This window comes from Podarcis pityusensis (assembly GCF_964106645.2).
Source record: "Podarcis pityusensis genome assembly, chromosome: 1".
Taxonomy (NCBI): domain Eukaryota; kingdom Metazoa; phylum Chordata; class Lepidosauria; order Squamata; family Lacertidae; genus Podarcis; species Podarcis pityusensis.
This window is the reverse complement of record NC_138028.1, coordinates 61,731,609-61,750,629: the sequence shown is the minus strand read 5'-3', so window position 1 is coordinate 61,750,629 and position 19,021 is coordinate 61,731,609. Positions and strand designations below refer to the sequence as shown.

At 44.8% G+C, this 19,021-nt stretch overlaps 1 protein-coding gene across 7 annotated transcripts in view; it reads right to left on the bottom strand.

Annotated features, from left to right (window-relative positions):
- The window catches only part of GAS2 (growth arrest specific 2), a 127,593-nt gene that overhangs the window by 62,025 nt on the left and 46,547 nt on the right, over positions 1-19,021 (bottom strand). For all 7 annotated transcript variants that reach the window (XM_080983978.1, XM_080983981.1, XM_080983977.1 and 4 more), the window contains one exon: positions 7,400-7,541. In XM_080983978.1, coding sequence (XP_080840104.1) covers positions 7,400-7,541 — 142 coding nt within the window. The remainder of the gene's footprint in view (positions 1-7,399; positions 7,542-19,021) is intronic.

The window sequence follows — 19,021 nt, the reverse complement described above, 5'->3', positions numbered from 1 at the left end:
TGAGTAAAACTTAGTTGAATACCACCCAAATCAGCAGAAAACCATCGAGCAGTAGTGATTGTGTGCTCCAACAGTGGTGCAAGTTGTGCCTTTGTGCCGCTGCCATGACACTGAAGTCCTGTTAGGTTTGCCAAATCCCCTGTTGCTAACATAAAGTCACATAGGCCTACCAATCTGTGATAAGACAGAATACCAGACTGGGTGCATCCACAGGTAGTCGTCGCCCCACTGATGCCAAATCAGGGACAGTTTGTACCGGATTGTGGGTGGAACTGCTATTGCAGTGACAACTGGCCTGTCCCACAACTGTCACATTGCTAACTGGTCTGCATCTACCTCATGGGTTGAATTCTCAACCACAACTTTGTGTATTCAGGGCCTCCTCAATGTCTTTACTCAGATTATGGAACTCTTTGGCCTGCGAAGTGCAATTGCCTTCCTTCCTCACCATTTTTGTTAGTGCTGTTTTAAACTGCTGGTCCTGCCCCTCTCATGGTGGAACCGCTTTATGTATTTATGAAATTCTAACGTTAAATGTCGTGAAGACAACAACAGCAGCAAGGATACTACTCGCAAAACATTGGAAAGCTCAAGATCTACCCACGCTGGAAGAATGGCAGATGCAACTGATAGACTATATGGAACTGGCTGAGATGACCGGCAGAATTCGTGACCTGGGAGAAGAGAGGAATGAGGAGGATTGGAAGAAATTTAAGAATTATTTACAAAAACATTGCAACTTGAGTGAATGCTAAACAGGATGCTAGATCAAAATAATTGAGCACCACTAATTTAGATGATTTTAAGAAAATAAGTGAGATTGAGAAAATATAACTTTTTTTGAGAACTAGAAGACTATGAAAACTAGAAGGGATATAAGAATGCAAATAAGATAATAAATTGCTGACAAAATGTTATAACGATGAAAGTGGGTGCGGGAGATGTGAGGAAGTCCAAAGAAAATGTGAAACTATGTTAAGATATATGTTACATTGTTTATTATGTTGATTTCTATTGTAAAACCCAATAAATATTTATTTAAAAAAAAAAAAATGTCGTGAAGACACCCCTTTGTGATGCCTTTGCAATAAAAAAATAGAAAAATAAACTAGAGGTGAAAGTCTTTTACAGAAAAGTCAAAACAGGAGGGGAAATGGAATATTAGTGTTTAGTTGTTTCCAAAGCAGCAGGAACTGGGTAGTGTGTGTGTGTGTGTGTGTGTGTGTGTGTGTATGAAAGAAAGAAAAAACAAAATATAGGGGAAAGCAAACATCAAAAATCAGGTGCACCAAGGTGCTCAACAAGCACTCGGCCAAAGTAGGAAGAGAGAACAAACATTTGCTATGCCGTTCACAATTTACACTGATTTTTCATACCTATTTGTCTTACTAATCATGAAAAAGCTGAGTTGCCCTGGCAACTGCCACATTGCCAGAACTATAAAGTCACAAAGATACAAAAGTCTTTCATAAGGCATTGCAAATACCAGTATTTCAAGTATGTCATGTGTAGACATATTTCACAGCACTATTGAAAAGAGTCTTTCACATTTTATTTTATCCTTCACTGTCTTTTATTTGCTGCATGTGTGGGAAGTACATCGCCTAGCAGAGGCAAATAAAAAGGTTTCTAATTACAATTATTGCCATTTTTCTTCATTTAAATTGCACTAGCACCAAAAAGGATAACAAGTCCTCCCTTTAACAAGTATTCAGTGAAAAGCATGGGGAAATGGAAGGAAACTGGTTATTCTTCCATTTCTAAAGGTATTCAATCAAAATATAATTTATTTAATTTCAGGAAATGAATTCCAGTTAGTTTCCCATCACACCCTTGCCCTGACTTGCTAGGCAAGTAAAGGGTTTCATAATGTTGCATTTTGAAACACGTTCTACCTCATTTTTTGCTGTGTGAAAGACCCAGCAAGATTATGAGGGATTGACCATAGGTTCCATCCTGCCATTTGGCTTATTCACACTTCGTCTTCTCCTGCCACTTTCCCCCTGGGAAAACCACTCTTTAGTGCTCAGTTGGAGCAAATGGCAATCGATAAATGAAATCATGTGCAGATGGGTTTAAAAAAAAATATTACACAGAGCAAGGGGTGCCTTGCTGGCAGCTTGAAGGCTGGAAAATAATCCAGTACATAGCCATAAGAAGGTAACTTATCCATGAGGTTCAGTCCTGAGGATCACGTTTTCTAGGTAGCTGTTATTCTATGGGATTACACTCTACAGTCCTGAAACTTGGTTGGGGGGCAGGGGCAGAGGTTCAGTTAGGCCACCTTTGTAATTGAGGTGGATTTCCAGAGTTGTGTGGTGGTGGGAAAGCCCTGACGATGCACATTGCCTGCGTCATTGTTATGTACTGAAGTTCTCACCCTGGGCCAGCAGGGGGATACTGTAGATAGTTATGCAAATAAGAGATTGAAAGTGACGTTCAGTGATTGGATAGTTTTAGAAAGTTGCTACAGTTACGTTGTACTGGAGCTCTATATAAGCAGGCTGACTGAACCCTTCAGTTCAGTTCTGTCCTGGCCTGTGAATAAACAAGAGCTGTTTGAAGAATCGCTGTGTCGTCTGATATGTTCACCCACAACTTAACAGTCATCACGATAAGTGTGGTGATGTGTGTGGCACAAGCTCTCTAAACATGTAGCTGTGCAACACCAGTGCAAGTACAGTGGTACCTAGGGTTACAAACACCTCGGGTTACAAACACTTCAGGTTATAGACTCTGCTAACCTGGACGTAGTACCTTGGGTTAAGAATTTTGCCCCAGGATGGGAGCAGAAATCACCTGCCAGCGGCGCAGCAGCAGCGGCAGGCCCCATTAGCTAAAGTGGTGCTTCAGGTTAAGAACAGTTTCAGGTTAAGAACGGACCTCCAGAACAAATTAAGTTCATAACCCGAGGTACCACTGTAGTCGGTTGAGGAAAAACTGTCCCCACATTCACACACACACACACACACACACACAGCCCCCAAAACAGTAATATTTCTTTTCCTCAAAAAACTTGTGCAAGTTGTTACTTCTGCAAGTAGCTGTGCTAACTTTATCGTAATGACTTTGACCAGAGCAGAGCAAGAGGCCGTCCAACTGGAAGACTTCTCGACACATATTTCACAAAGGACGGTCCCTGGAAACAGTGGCTTGGATCTGCCATTCATATTAAAAAGGATATCATCACATTAACATTAACATTGTTTTGCTGGAGTGGTCTATTCATAATGCCTCATGCCAACACCAAATAAATAAAAAATGAGCATTTTTAGCTGTTAATTAGCTGTACATATTTGACTGATTTTGATTTTTGAGTGGAGGACATGTTTACTGGGCGGTATATAAATGCCTGGAAAAATGTAATAAAATACATTAATAATTATCACGTAATGATGATGATGAGTAATATTAGAAGCCAAGGACAGAATGAGGATAGCACGATCTTCTCACATATTAAAAATGCAAGGTAAAGAATGTTGAAAAGGAAGGCAAACAGATCAGTTGCAATCCAGATAAGAGCTGCACACACTGAAAAACCTTTTGAGCAGTGGAAAACAGAAGCCTCTTGATGATAGCACAGTGAGTTCATTTAGTGCTCCAGCAGACTTGTCTTCCATCACAACAGCTTTTCACTTTTTATTTGATTCCAAGTCCAACCAAACAATTGATTCTCTTCATCTTCGGCTGAAAGGCAATCTTGAGGCAAAAGGTTGTCCTAAATTTTGTATCAAAAGAGATTTGTCATAAGCATGAAAGGAGGAAAAATTATATTATTAAGATTATGACTTTGCTGAAATTGTTGCTTCTCGAAGGCAGAGGTGGTCAAGATAAAAATAAACGGTCCATCTCATACTCTGCTTCGGTTCTCTGGATGACTCAGCCAGCAAAAAGGTCAGTGTGTAATCTGGAAAGTCATTTTCCAAGCTTCTGTATCTTACTATTTAATCCTTCACCTTTATTTCTTGGCAACTAAAAGTACAATGGCTAGAATTTATTTCTTATTTGGATGAACATTTTATGTCCTGTTCTTATATTTGATTTGGAACTTGTTTGCTATTTCAGTTTTTATCCTGTAAGGCACTTTGGTATTAAAAAAATGATGAAATAATTATATTAACAGCAGCAGCAACAACAACAACAAAAGCAGTAATTGTTTGGGAAGAAGGATTACATTTTGTGGAAACAACCACAAGACTTCAAAATAAAACAATTGCCAAATGTAGCAAAGAGTTATATGTAAAACGCTACACACATACTATTATTATTTGCAGTTACTGGTTGTTTTCTCCCCAAAAGTGACTCAAAATTATTGGCAAAACAGTACAAAGATCAAAAACATTACAAAACCAGCACAAAATAAATAACACATTGATACACATCCCACAGTTCAAAAGGATGAAATTCATCCAAATTAAAGGATGAAAGCCCAGATAAAAAGAAACCTTTTTGCCTATTGCCTAAAAGTTGATAGTGATGGCACATTCCTGGGCAGAGCTTTCCACAAGAGGGGAGCCACTACTGAAAAGGCCCATTCTCATATCACCACCCTCCACACTTCCCTCAACGGAGGCACACACAGAAGGGCCTCAGGGTCTGGGTGGGCATTAGAGTTGTTTAAGTAGTATGGTACAATTTTCATGTAGGCAAATAGATCATGAATGCTATTGGGGAAAATAAAGGGGTGGGTCCGTGTAAGTATGAGCAGAGTTTCACTCATGCAACATGGCTTTCCTGCCCCTTTCTCCTCCCTACTGCGGACCTTTGGAAACACCACCAAAGTCTCCGCTTGACCGTTGGGAGAACCTTCCCAAACAGCACTGGACAGCTGTGTGGAATGGGAAGGGGAATGAAGTCAGTGAAGCTTTGTGTGAGTAAAGGTGCCTTTCCACTCACTCACGCAAGGCAACTTTGGATCCAGTCCAGCAGTAATACCATCCCTCTTTCATTTAAACAGTTTTAAGTGCAGACTGCAAAGCAATAAATTGCAGTTATTACAGAGCTGTAGAATTTTGGTGTTGCTGCTTAATTATTAGTTCACTTGGGACTTGTTTTTGGCCTAAGTATGAAATTAAAATAAGAATTAGCTTACTGGAGTTATTAGTTCTTCTTTTTTCCCTCCACAGGAAAATATTGTTGCATGCTACCACAATCTTCAAGCAGTGCAAGATTCCAGAGGTTCCAGGAGCTTACCCCAGGGTTTGGTTTCCTCATAATGAGGGGCAGCAGAGATTGTGATGTCTTTATGATATAGGGTTTATTTACACATATATTCAATTTGAGCCTAGGATGGAGGGGCTCACAGCATTAACACCCCAAGAGGATCTTGCTTCTCCCATAGCCACGACCTTGGATTCCTGCAGAAATCAAGCCTGTCTCTTTCTCTATGGCCTTTGCCTTCTTCCAATATTTATCCTTATTCACATTCTAACAGCAGGATACTATTACTATTCTTTTACTAATCCTCTACATCAACATATAATCCACACCACTTCCCAACACTCCAAATTCCCTATTGCCATTTTGGGTTACTAATCCCATCAACTAGTCTTTCTTCGCCATTTAACATCACCGTAAATTTAATAATATTCCATTGTTTTCAGATTTTTCTGAAAAATGGGGGGGGGGGGGCTCAGAACCAATCTACTTGCTTCATCATTTTTCCCATGCTTGGGCATACAGAATTCTGGCCGTTGTTGAAATGTATAGCGACTGGGTCTGGTATGATGCAGCAACATCCCCTTTCACATTTCTCTTGCACTCCAGAGGATATCATAATGATGCCAGTAATAATGATCCAATAAGCATACTTAATTGAACTATGTAGATAGAATTCCTTTTTCAAGAGCCAGCAACTGAAGACGAAGAACTATGCATAGTGGAATGATAGTTCCAATATTATTTAGACATGGTTTCAGCATTTAGTTATTCCTTCATTCATTCATAAAACGCCGATTTTGAATATACAAGTAAAACATTATATGTGATCCAACTGAGGTCCAGTCCTGCAGAATTAGACATCTTCCCAGTTCTACAGTAGCTACTGTCAAGCTTCTGGGAATCCAATCCCTCCCACGGTGGCAGCCAGTAAGCAGATAGACAATAAAAGTTCTTACCAATTAATTTATTCAATATTTACAGTGAGAGATGAAGGAATGCAGTATCCCCTAGATAATGGTGTTGCTCCAAGTAAAGTCCCACCCCACTACATCTCTCCTATTCTACATCACCCCTGCGTCGGCTAATCTGATCTTTCTGCCTCTGAGCCTTCTATTTGACTACCCTCAATGCTCGCCTGGTCCTGGGAGAGGGGGCTCAGGAATGCTTTCCAAAGACACTGAGTCTGTCAGCTGTTTCTCCCCTGGTGTTTCTTCTTCCTGCTGTTCCTCTTCCAATATTTCCCGGTTTCTCCCCTCTGCAGCCTCTGAACTATGCCCTTTTGCAAACCACTGTTCTAAATCTATACTGTCCTGTTCTCAGGATGGTTCAGGAGAAAGGGGTGCAGCCCCCACCATTGCTCCTCAGTCCAGCCCCTGACATATACTAACAAAGTCAAAGAGGAAAAGAGATCTGCCTATGGCCCAGCTGTCACACCCACTGTGCAGAATCACTGAGGATAGGGCAGGAGGTTTGGGCGCTCAGTTCCTCTCTTCTTTCCTACCAACTCAAAGTAGCGGGAGGGAATTAACTACACCAGCCCCAGGGCTGAAATAAAGTTGTGCTGTTTTGTCAGGGAAACAAAGGGGCAATTGATGTGGTTCATCCATTCCCACACCCAACATGCCCTGCTGTTGTTCGCTGTGCATTGCCACAGGTGGAGCTCTCTGCTAGCACGCCAGGATGTTTTGAGCAGCCTAAGCATTGCCTAAGGCCCTTCATTCAGTTACAGTGTGGAGTTATGCTTGCTCCCTAATTAGTGCTCCCTGATTAGTGACTATTGACATCAAAATATCCGAGACCTGCTGCAGCCATCAATATGGCACTGTGTGTTCTGTATGCATTCAGGACAGAAATTCCATTGTGTGTGGTGAAACTGACTTTCACAAGATAAGCGTCCATAATATTGCAGCGCAGAATTAACTGACTGTGGTCGAAATTAAACTAGAACTGGTCTTCTCTTGAAATTCCGCAAAACATCCTTCATTTTCATTTTCATCACAACTCAGAGTAATACCACATTTAATAGAAGGCAGTATCTGTAATATTTTGAATGCAGTATTTTAAAACAAATAAGCAGCTATGGCCTAGAACATTCTGTTAAAAAAAGTGACTCAGTGGTGCATCATGATTTCAAAGAAAGCTTGATTTGATCCTGCCCCCAGTGATAATCACTAGGGACATGACTGATGCCTCGATATAAGTACAATGGAAATTGTGATGTGCAGGAGTTGACACATACCCAAACCTTCAGATTCAAATAGACAAGTATCGTCTACTCCCACATCTCTGCACCAGGATAAGAAATTTGCTGTATTGTCCCGTGCAAAAAAGGATCCAGGTGGTGCATTGGCTTTGCATGGGATTCTCCTCACCGGCATTATCTGCAATGCAAACAGAAAGAAAATTATATATTACATGATGATTTAGGATGCTTATTAATATTTGGACATGCCTCTCAATAAATATTCCCAGGGTGTGCCTGCTTCCAGTTAATCAATTGGAATGTGTGTTTTTTTAATATGCCTAGTTTTATTACACTCATTGTAATTGTGTGAACATACAGATCCCAGAGGGCTGTGGAAAGACTTCCACTCAAATGCATCTAGATCTTTCATAACCCCTACCTATTGCAGTTGAATAGAAAAAGAAAATATTGGATTCCCGCAGAAGAGGGAATTTTAGGCAGTTTAGCTTGCATGACAAGCTACACCTGCTAAAATTCCCTTGTCCACATATCAAAAAGTGTAGGAGCCCTGACTGACCTCTTTTTTACCCAGACTCCCTATGCAGTCTCTTATAGACCCTTCTGGGGGTAGGGGGAGGAGGGATATTTGGGCTTCAACCCAAACCCCCTACGTGCTGGGCTTGAAGGGGTGTTGGATTGGGTGAAAGTGCCCCTCTTCTCAGCCTCCGTCTACACTTACAGGATGTATAAAACTCGTAGATGATTGGAATTTTAAGAGGGCTGGAGATGAATACACTTTCTCAGCCTTACTGCTAAAAATGGCCAGTTTTTGTATGACATCAACTTTTAAGAACAAGGGGAGGGGATCCGCTTGGCAGGATACATAGGTGTGACAGTGCCATACACATTCAAAGTTTTCTCATCCCAGAGCAAGCAAGACTAAAAATAAATAGTTAAAATGTGCAGCTTGGCCATTAAAGTGATTTATGGAGTATCTGCTTCTGTTCTGGATCTGGTTATAAAATGCAAGATTTTGTGTAAGCCAAGCGCTGAGAAGCTCAAATGATGTCTGCAAAAGCTTCCAGCTCCATGTCCAGACATAGATTGCTTGTGAAAAGAAAAAAGGGGTAAAAAAACTAGTCCCAAATAATTTCTTGGAAGCGTCACAAAACACTGGAGGGGGAGCAGTGGGGAAAGGAAGCCAAACAACATGGGATTGAATGGGCTTCACATAACCTCAGCTACTGGCAAAGGAATCACAGCTGATATAGCATCCAAGCCCAAAGGACCACTTGAAGTGATGCAACAGTTCTGGGAACAGAGAGGGTGCTGTTACAGTAGCTAATGCACGCCACTCCAATCTCCAAACGGTGCAGTATTCCAGGGGTTCTAGGCATATATGTTTCCTTTGGGAATGTAGCACAGCAGAGACTGTGGTGTCTTTATGATATATGGTTCATTTACACATATATACAACCTGAGCCTATGATGGAGGGGCTCACAGCATCAACACCCCAAGAGAGTCTTGTTTCTCCCATAGCTGCAGCCTTGAATTCAAACAGAAATCCAACACTGCTCTCAAACATTGCTCTGGCTCTCGCCCCAGCCTGCTGCTTTCCTTCTAAGTCACTTCACTGCCTAAAAAAAAATCTCAGCTCTCAACTTTGGCTTTTGTCCTTTTCACTATCTGTCCCACCCATTTGCCGTGTCCCACAAAGCCTCTCCCTTTGTTCTCCCTACACCTCACCAAGAGGATAACCTGGCTATTCCAAGAATTAGAAGCCGCGATTAGATGTAAACTGAGTTAGGTTTTTTTTAACTGGCAAATTTACAATGTTGGGGTTCCTTCCTTCTCCCCACACATTTTGTTTGTTTGTTTCTGAATTTACAAGTAGCTCTATATTCAGAGAATACCTGAGTGGAGAACGAAAACAGAACATGAAAGATAATCCAGATCATAAAACAGTATTAAGACATATACACCAACACGAATGAAAAACTGCAGAAATAAAATAGGCTAATCGGAGAGAAAAGAAAAGTTTTTAACGGACGACATAAACATGACAATGCTGGAGCGTGCTTCACTTTGAAGGGAAGAGAATTCCAGAGAACTGGAGCCACAACGCAAAAAGCACATGCTCAAGCCACTATGTCACCGCCAAACTCTCCAGATGGCAGCCTGCAGACAAACCAGAAAGCAACTGCCAAACCACAGAAGTGACTCACTGCTTGGAGCAACCATCTTGCAGAAGGAGCAGCAAGACAGCATCATATCACTGGATCGTAACTGACGCAGAAGGGGATGCACTGGCAAGACACTTCCTTTCCTTCCTCTGACTTTCCCTTTTGGCTGCTGTTTGGGATGCAGGTCAAATACTAGAACCGGTGTTTTTAAATGTATGTAAATCACATAGTGCAAAGTGGTTTCAAGCTCTGATCCAGGAACCCCCTGGGGTGATTTGAAAGCTTGTCTGGGGGCTTCTCAAATGCCAAACAAGACAGCGAGTTGTATACAACTACATCCTACTCAGAGTAGACAAAATGTAAATAATGAACCTAATTTAGTCATGGAGGTCTACTTCAATAGGTCTTCTTTGAATAAAACTGAATACTACCAAGGCTCCTGCACCTTTAATAGTCATATCGAAGAGAGAATTTCAGCAGAATTTCTATTGTATAACAAATGACAACTGCTGACACCTCTTCTATGCAAGTATTGATGGCCTCTGGCCATACAGTTCCTTAGTGAGATCAGTAATGGCCAGGTTTCCTTGGACACTAGCTTGTATTTATCACTATCCACCTTTCTGTTTCTTGGGGGCGGAGTGCAGTAGTTGGGGGGGCAGTAGCTCAGGGTTAGAGCTTTACGCAGAGAAGGCCCCAGGTTCAGTCCATGTCATCTTCAGAGAATTTGGAGAGCGTCTGTCAGTCACTGAGCTAGGGGAATCAATAGTCAGCCTCAGTATAAGGCACCTTCCTACATTCCAACTTTCCCTGTTTTGTATAACCACTGGATTGTGTCACACATCTTGTAGGATCGAGCCCTACAATGAGGACCAGAGGCCTGGCCAATGACCCAAGTGAACTGAGCATGCTCTGGAATGCCCAGGACTTCCTTAACATTTCTGGTTGATGCTTAAGAGATTGTGAGTGAACATCACATATTGGGCTCTTCCCGTTAAAATTGTCATTGCAAGAATATTCTACAGTACTATATTTAAGTGTGATGAAGAACTTCTGCTGGGCAACGGCCCTATTGAAAGGCATGGGAACTGTCCATATGCAGTTTTACTGTACCTCAATGGGGCTCACGCAAAAGGAATTCCCATTAATGGGGCCAAACATGTGCAGGAGACCAAAATACCATCAGTCACATTAACACCATACATTTAAAGCACATTCATTGCACATGGCTTCCCCCAAAGAATCCTGGGGACTGTAGTTTGTAAAGGCTGCTGGCAACTGTCTCTCTGTGAGGGGTAAACTACATGCCCTCAGGGAAGGTTATATGCTTTGAATGTGCTTTAATGTGTGGGTCTTTGTGGGACAGTTGTTGTTTATTATTAAAAATACTATTGACATTGAAGTGGGGAGGCAAGGAGCATTTTGCCATTTATATCCATAGAGCCAGAATTTTACTCAGTGCCTTAAATGAAAGTAAGATTAAACTTATACTGAAGGACTGTGGGGAAATATCTATGTTTTCTTCTCACCTAATAAATTCTCAACCACCTAAAAATAACTAAAAAGTCCTTTTTATTATTCTCAAATCTGTTAACTGTAAGTTCTAACTCTGAAATATGAACACTGTTATTTAAGGAAGGTTGATTCTCAAATGCTTTTTTTTTCAAAAAAGAAAAGAACTGATTTACTTTTTGTTTAAATGACTTGAATTTCTCCAAAGTGTTTTGGAACAGATCATCCTGACATAATTAGGTTTCCATATGGCAAAAGTGACTTTTGTTGACATAGTAGACTATAGCCACAGTTACTCTAAAACAGCAGTGCGCACAATTGCTCCTATCAAATATCACCCAAAAACAGTTCCCCAGTTACACTCCTTTTACAATCCTGACTTGTTGATGTGCATGCAGGAGGTTTAATGCAGGATGTGAAAGTGTGAGTGAAACAGATGATGTCAGCCTGGAAAAATGTGGTCAGGTTTGCTTCGGCACCCCAAGAGGGGCTCTGGCTCTATGAAATCACATGGAAAAAGAAATAGATTGATATAATTTTTCCAAAAGAGGTTCCATAATTTTGCTTTTAAAATGTTTGCTTTGGGGAGACTCAAAGCATATTTTAAGATCTCTCGAAAAGAGAAGCTACCCTTTCTTTATTTCACTTTGAAATTCCTGTGAATAAGTAAGCCCTAAAACAGTGGGGGTTGTAGTCAGCCAGGTCGCTTATCAGAAAAGGATCCCAGCAGTTTGACTCACCCAGGTTATCAAAATATGATAGCTAATATTTTCTTGGTGTTGCAGCAATCATTCATAACTACTATCATTCACTGATTATAGAAAATGAGTTTCAGGTTTTCCTTACTATGCCTAAAGAAGCTATCATTTCCCTTCTCTTTTCCCCCCAGCTGATCTACACATACAGTAGAATCACACAGAAGAGTTTTTCTTGAACCATTTCACTTCGGATTGTAGGTGCCAGAATCCCATCTTTAAACACCCACCCAAAGAGGATGTGGAGGAGGGAGGAACTGACATAGAAAGCTTTACATGTCAGGGAGGTGGTAGCCCCCTGCCAAACACACTGTTCTTCATACAGAGAGGATTTTGTTTACATGGGGGAGAAGTCAAACATAAGGCCTACAGTTCAGGGGAAACTGCATCATGTCTAGCTTTGGAACTCTAGTATTATTGCTTGTGACTTAAAGATATTAAAAAGAAATGTATAAAGGAGAGGGCAAAATATAGTGACGCAAAACGTGGATGGACCCAACCAGAGCCGTCTTTCCCATAGAGCTTAGTGGCGCGCTGTGCTACAGCGCCGCCCTCTCAGGGGCGCCCCGGCAAGTGGGGGAGCTGTGCGGCATTGCCGGCAGCCTCTGCTTTCCCTGCACGCCCGGGCGTGCAGCTTGCCTCCCAAGCATCCTGTGCATGGCAGGAGCGCAGGAGGTGAGCCCCGAAGAGGCGGGTGGGAATGGTTTCAATGGGGAAGCAGGAGCCTCTCCCAGCAGCTCCCTGTCAAAGCTCCTCACCAGCAAGCAAGGACCCCGCCTCTCCCTTTTCGGTGCAGCGGCTTCCCGGCGGGCAGAAGGGAACTTCAAAGCACTTGCAAAGACTCTCCTCCTCACCCAGGAGCAGAAAGAGCTGCTTTGGCTGCTGCCCCTGCAACTTCCATGCTCTTTTCTGGAGACCAAGCTGAACTCTGACTGAAAGAATTGTTTCATGGGGTCTGCCCAAGGCGTTTGGCTCCCCCCCCCCCCAGACTCGTCCTTAGCTGTGCCCAAGTGCACTTAAGTGCTGCTGCACTGTGAGTTGGGAAGGGCGCTCCCTCCTCAGGCTAATTCTACCTGGCCCAGGGGGCGAGGCCCAGACTGACTCACCACCGCCACAGCTTAAGAGGCCTCATGAGGCACTGGGACACCGCTGCTGCTGCTGCACTGTGAGTTGGGGAAGGCCGCTCCCTCCTGTAGGCCCACTCCACCTGGCCTAGGGGGCGGGGCCCACACTCGCCACCGCTACAGCTTTACGGACACTGGTGCTGCTGCAGCAAATGTTAAAAATGTTTTTATATATTTTAAAGTGTTTTAAAGGGGTTTTTACTTTTTTACTTTGTTGTACCACCGTGAACGGTGGTTTTTATTGATGTATTTTTATTTTGTTCCATTTTATTTTGGTTTGGGGTTGGATATTGAGTTGGATATTGATTGGTTTTGTTTGGTACAATTGTTTTTGGTTTGGTTTGCTTTTCTATTTTGTAAATGGAGGTTGGTATGAGGCTTGGGATTGCTACCGTGCTGGGGCGAGGGAGGTACGGTGGTGGGGGCAGATGTCACAGGCCAAGGGGATCGAGATACGGATATGCTCGTACCCCTTCCAATCTGCGCCCCATCCCGAGGGACGAGGGTAGGATGAGCAAGGATTACTCACCTCCGTCACTGGTGTTGTGCAATGCCAGGTCTTTGGCAACAAAACCGCCACCCTGCGAGATTTCTTCACCTCGCAGGGGGTTGACCTGGCTTGTGTGATGGAGACCTGGGTGCGCGAAGGGAAAACTGTTACCTTACGAGAGATGGCGCCCCCGGGTTTCTCCGTCCTCCACCAGTCGCGGACTGTGGGCCGGGGGGGAGGGGTGGCATTATTAATCCAGGAAGATTGTTCTTTCAGGGCTCTACCATCGCCATCGATCCCCGGCATTGAATGTGTTGGCCTAGTGTGGGGCTCCGAGGTGAGCTTGGCTGTCTGGCTGGTATACCGGCCACCTAGCGCACCAGCAGCCACCCTGTCAGGCCTGCTGGAGGCGGTGGCCGGCTGGGCCTTGGAGTTCCCTAACCTATTGGTATTGGGGGACTTCAACATCCATGCTGATGCCACTCCCTCCTCACAGGCTCTGGACCTGGTGTCTTCCATGGCAACACTAGGGCTCTCCCAGTTTGTTTCGGGCCCCACACATCAAGCAGGCCACACGCTGTATTTGATCTTTGGTGTCGGTATAGATGTGATCATGTCTCCTTCGATGAAGGTGCCATGGTCTGATCACTACGCTCTGAAAGCCAGGATTGATTTTCCACCCCCACCCTGCTTAGGTGGTGAGCCAATTTGGGCTCGCCCGCAGAGGCTGATGGACCCTGATAGATTCTGTCAGGCCTTGTGGGACCTTGCTCCCCCTGGCGACTCATTGACTGAGCTTGTTGAGGGCTGGAATATCCAGCTCCTAGCAGCCATCGATGAGATCGCACCTAGGCGCCATCTGTGACCCCACAGAAACCGGGCTCCCTGGTTTTCCGAGGAACTTCGGAAAATGAAGCGGGACCTCAGACGGCTAGAGCGAGTATGGCGGGGTGCCAGTGATGGAGCCTCAAGAACATCTTATAGGGTTTTTATGAAAACCTACGAGATGGCAGTGAAGGCCGCTAAGAAGTCCTACTTTTCGGCCTCCATTGCCTCCGCTATCTCTTGCCCGGAGCAATTATTTAGTATAATTAGGTCTTTAACGTCCCTTGAAGGACAGCCAAATTTAAATAACAATTTGACACACAGCTGTGAGGCATTTGCAAGCTTTTTTGCGGAGAAGGTCCTGTTGCTCCGCCATGACCTCCCTGCCAATTTGGATACAATAAAGGAACTGGAGGCCCCTCGACTGTCCTCGGGTCCAGTATTGGACCACTTTGACCGGATATCCCCAGCCGATGTGGACAGACTCCTCCGAGCTGGAAAGCCCACCACCTGTCCTCTTGACCCGTGCCCGTCTTGGCTGATTAGAGCGTGTCCAGATGAGGTGCGGGCCCCCCTGGGTGATATCATCAATTTGTCCCTTGGCACCGGGATATTCCCAGGGGAACTGAAGGAGGCAGTGGTGCGCCCGCTCTTGAAGAAAACATCATTAGATCCCTTAGATCTTTCCAATTACCGCCCGGTTTCGAATCTTCCATTCCTGGGTAAGGTGATTGAGAGAGCGGTTGCTGAACAGCTTGGTAGGTTTCTGGATGAAACATCGGCTCTCGATCCATTCCAGTCCGGCTTCCGCGCTGGTCATGGGGCCGAGACGGCTCTGGTCGCCCTAATAGATGATCTCCGCAGGCAGCTGGATCGAGGCGGGTCGGGGCTGCTGATTCTTCTAGACCTCTCAGCAGCCTTCGACATGGTCGATCACGAACTCCTGGACCACCACCTTGCCGACGTGGGGATCCAGGGCACAGTCCTTCAATGGCTGCACTTGTTTCTCTCTGGTCAGGGACAGAGGGTGGCGCTTGGGGGGGAATTGTCATCGCGCCACTCCTTGGTGTGTGGAGTGCCTCAGGGTGCGATTCTCTCCCCGAAGCTTTTTAACATCTTTATGCGCCCCCTCGCCCAGCTTGTCTGGAGTTTTGGGCTGGGTTGCCATCAGTATGCCGATGACACCCAACTCTATCTGTTGATGGATGGCCATCCTGACTCGGCCCCAGACACACTGACCAGATGTCTGGAAGCTATGGCTGGATGGTTACATGGGAGCCGGTTGAAGTTGAATCCTTCGAAGACAGAGGTCCTCTGGCTGGGATGGGGCGATATGGGATTGAGGGGGCAACTGCCATCTCTTGCGGGGGTGCAATTGGTGCCAGCATCGTCCGTTAAGAGTTTGGGTGTAATCTTCGATACCTCCCTCTCTATGGAGGCGCAGATTACAGCTATAACAAAGGCGGCATTTTTTCATCTCCGCCAAGCTAAGCAGTTGGCTTCTCTCTCGCCCTGACCTAGCCACTGTGATCCACGTGACGGTCACCTCCAGACTGGATTATTGTAACTCGCTCTACGTGGGGCTGCCCTTGAGACTGACCCAGAAACTCCAGCAGGTGCAGAATGCCGCGGCGAGACTCCTTATGGGGTCTTCGCTGCGAGATCACATTCATCCGGTACTATACCAGCTGCACTGGCTCCCGGTGGAGTACAGGATCAGGTTTAAGGTGCTGGTTTTAACCTTTAAAGCCTTCTTCCTGGATAGCTCAGTTGGCTAGAGCATGGTTCTGATTATGCCAAGGTTGCAGGTTTGATCCCTGTAAGGGGCAGCTGCATTTCCCTGCATTGCAGGGGGGTTGGACTAGATGATCCCCTGGGTCCCTTCCAATTCTACAATTCTATGATTCTAAGCCCTATACGGCCTAGGACTCTCGTACCTACGGGACCGCCTCTCCTGGTATGTCCCACAGAAGAACTTACAGTCTGCAAATAAAAACATCCTGAAGATCCCAGGCCACAGAGAGGTTAGGCTGGCCTCAACTAGAGCCAGGGCTTTCTCGGCCGCGGCTCCAAACTGGTGGAACGTTCTGTCACAAGAGACTAGGGCCCTGCGGGACCTGACATCTTTCCGCAGGGCCTGTAAGACAGAGCTGTTCCACCAGGCCTTTGGTCAGGGCGCAGCCTGACCCCCTCCTCTGGCAATCTGCACAGAATTTTGCTTAATGGTTTGCTTAATTTGATTTTAATTAATTTTTATAATGAAAGGTTTTTAGAATGTTGGATTATTTTGATTGTTGTTAACCGCCCTGAGCCCAGCTTCGGCTGGGGAGGGCGGGGTATAAATAAAATTTATTATTATTTATTATTTATTATTTATTATTATATTTCTCCCTTTAAGTAGCGTTGTGAAATGCAGCGAGCTGCGCACACACACCCCATACACTGTGTGTGTGGTTGTGGGCAAGGACAATCTGTTGCTGTCCTGCCGCACCCACCCACCCACTCACTTTGAGGAGATCAGGGAAGCCTGCATTGGCGGGAGGAGTGACTCTATTTCTGCCCCGGCTCAGTTTCCCGACCACCGCCCTCCTCTCCTCTCCATCGGTGGGTTGAATGCCTTCTCCTTTTTGCTTTCCTCTGTCCCACTTTCTCTCTCTCTTTTTATCCAGTAAAGGAAGGGGTAGGTTCCCCCCACCCCCAGCTCTTGACTCTCCTCCTTCCCTGTAGTTAAATCTTGTGGAATTCTCAAGTTCTGTCAACAACTCTGGGGAACCTTTCATAAAAAAGGTCAACAACTTTGGGGGGCCCCCTTAAAAAGGTCGACAACTCTGGGAAACCGGGGTGGTGGTGGCACCGAAGGGATCTTTGCACCACGGTGCAGGATATGCTTAAGACGGCCCTGGACCCAACAAGGTCAAGGTTTGTATGGTCAAGTTTCGATAGAACAGTCCCAGGAAATTTAGTCATGCCCAGTATGATGCTGCCCCTGCAAAAAAAAAAAAAACCTGTCTAAAGGGAAGCTTAAGTTACCCAGTGCGATCCTAAAACATCCCACTTCAGAACGAAGTCCCATTTAGCTCAGTGGAACTTACTTCCAAGTGACTGATTGCAGCCTACAATTGATATTCTTTCCTGAAGCTCCCATAATGAAACACTGCAGGGGCCCTACGTAGAAAGCACTTCTGCAAAGAAATGCCGGCTCTCCCATTAGGTAAGGTGAGTCCCTTGACTCAGGGACTGGACTGGGAGAGGGGGCAGGTTGGTGGCCCATCCACTATTGCTGCCACCCACCCAAGTGCCAGCTGCAGCTTGCTTGTCACTGCTGTGGCATGGTCTCTATTAAAACCTTTTAAAAATTAGTAATGTTATGTTTGATTGGGAGAGGGTTCCCAGACAAAAATCTATGGCTATGTAAAGATATGCACACACAAATATATATATCAGATCTGACCTCAGTGACATCTGCCTTAAATTGCAGCTTGTTAGGACTACTGTGACATGTTCTGTGTGGAATTGCCTTTGATGAGCATTCAGAAGCGTCTGCTGGTTCAGAATGTGGCAGTCAGCTTGTTAACTTTGGGGTGGCTATAGGAAGAATGCAAGTCCCATGTTACAACAGCTTCAGTCCATTTCTGGGCAGTTCTGGTTGCGATCTACAAAGCCTGATGACATAACTTGGCCCCAGATTATCTGAAAGGCTCTGTTCTCCCGTATGAACCTTGGTTGGGTTTGAAGATCTTTGGGAGAGACCTTTCTTTCAGTACTGTCAACATCTGATGAATGTTTGCTAGGAACTCATAAAGGGCCTTCCCAGTGGTTCCTCTCAGGCTTGGGAACTCCTTGACAAAGGAAGCACATTTAGACCAGTCTATGACAAAACAGCCACATGCCCTACTTTGCAGCTCCATTTGAAGGGCTATCAGAGGACAGTTCTTTGTTTCAGTAATTGAGAACATGTAGCCCTTCAGATGTTGCTGAACTCCAAGCCCCATCAGCCAAGCAAGCAAGGTCAATGGTCAGCGATTAGGCAACTGTAGTCCAAAAGGCAACAGGTTCCAGTTCTCTGTTTGAGGGAGTTCTCTACTGGATAGCCTATCTGGTTTAAAAACAACAAACATTGAGCCTGTGGTGCAATGGATCAGTACATCTGGCTGTACATCTGGCCAGAAGGTTGGTGGTTCGAGCCCACCCAGGGACAGCTGTGGGCAGGATTCCTGCATTGCAGGGGACTGGATTAGATGACCCTTGGGATTCCTTCCGATTCTACAATTACAGTGGTACCTCAGGTTAAGAACTTAATTTGTTCTGGAGGTCCGTTCTTAACCTGAAACAGTTCTTAACCTGAGGTACCACTTTAGCTAATGGGGCCTCCCACTGCTGCCGTGCTGCCGCTGCACAATTTCTGTTCTCATCCTGAAGCAAAGTTCTTAACCCTAGGTACTATTTCTGGGTTAGCGGAGTCCGTAACCTGAAGCGTCTGTAACCTGAAGCATCTGTAACCCGAGTTACCACTGTATATGAACATCTATGAACCATAAGAAGGGACAGTAGAGGCCTTAAAGCTGCTTATCTTAGCTCCTGGAGAGCAGGCTGAGCAAGCAAACAGGTGACCTTGTCAAAGTCTGCCCCACTACAATAAGATGCATTGTATTTCAATTTAAATAAATACAGCTCTACATATACAATAGCACATGCCAATTGTATGCAAAGCCCTATCCTCTTTAGTCCTCTTTTTGGGGTGTTGCATAAGTGCATAACCTTAGACACATTGTACCTCTTTGAGGGA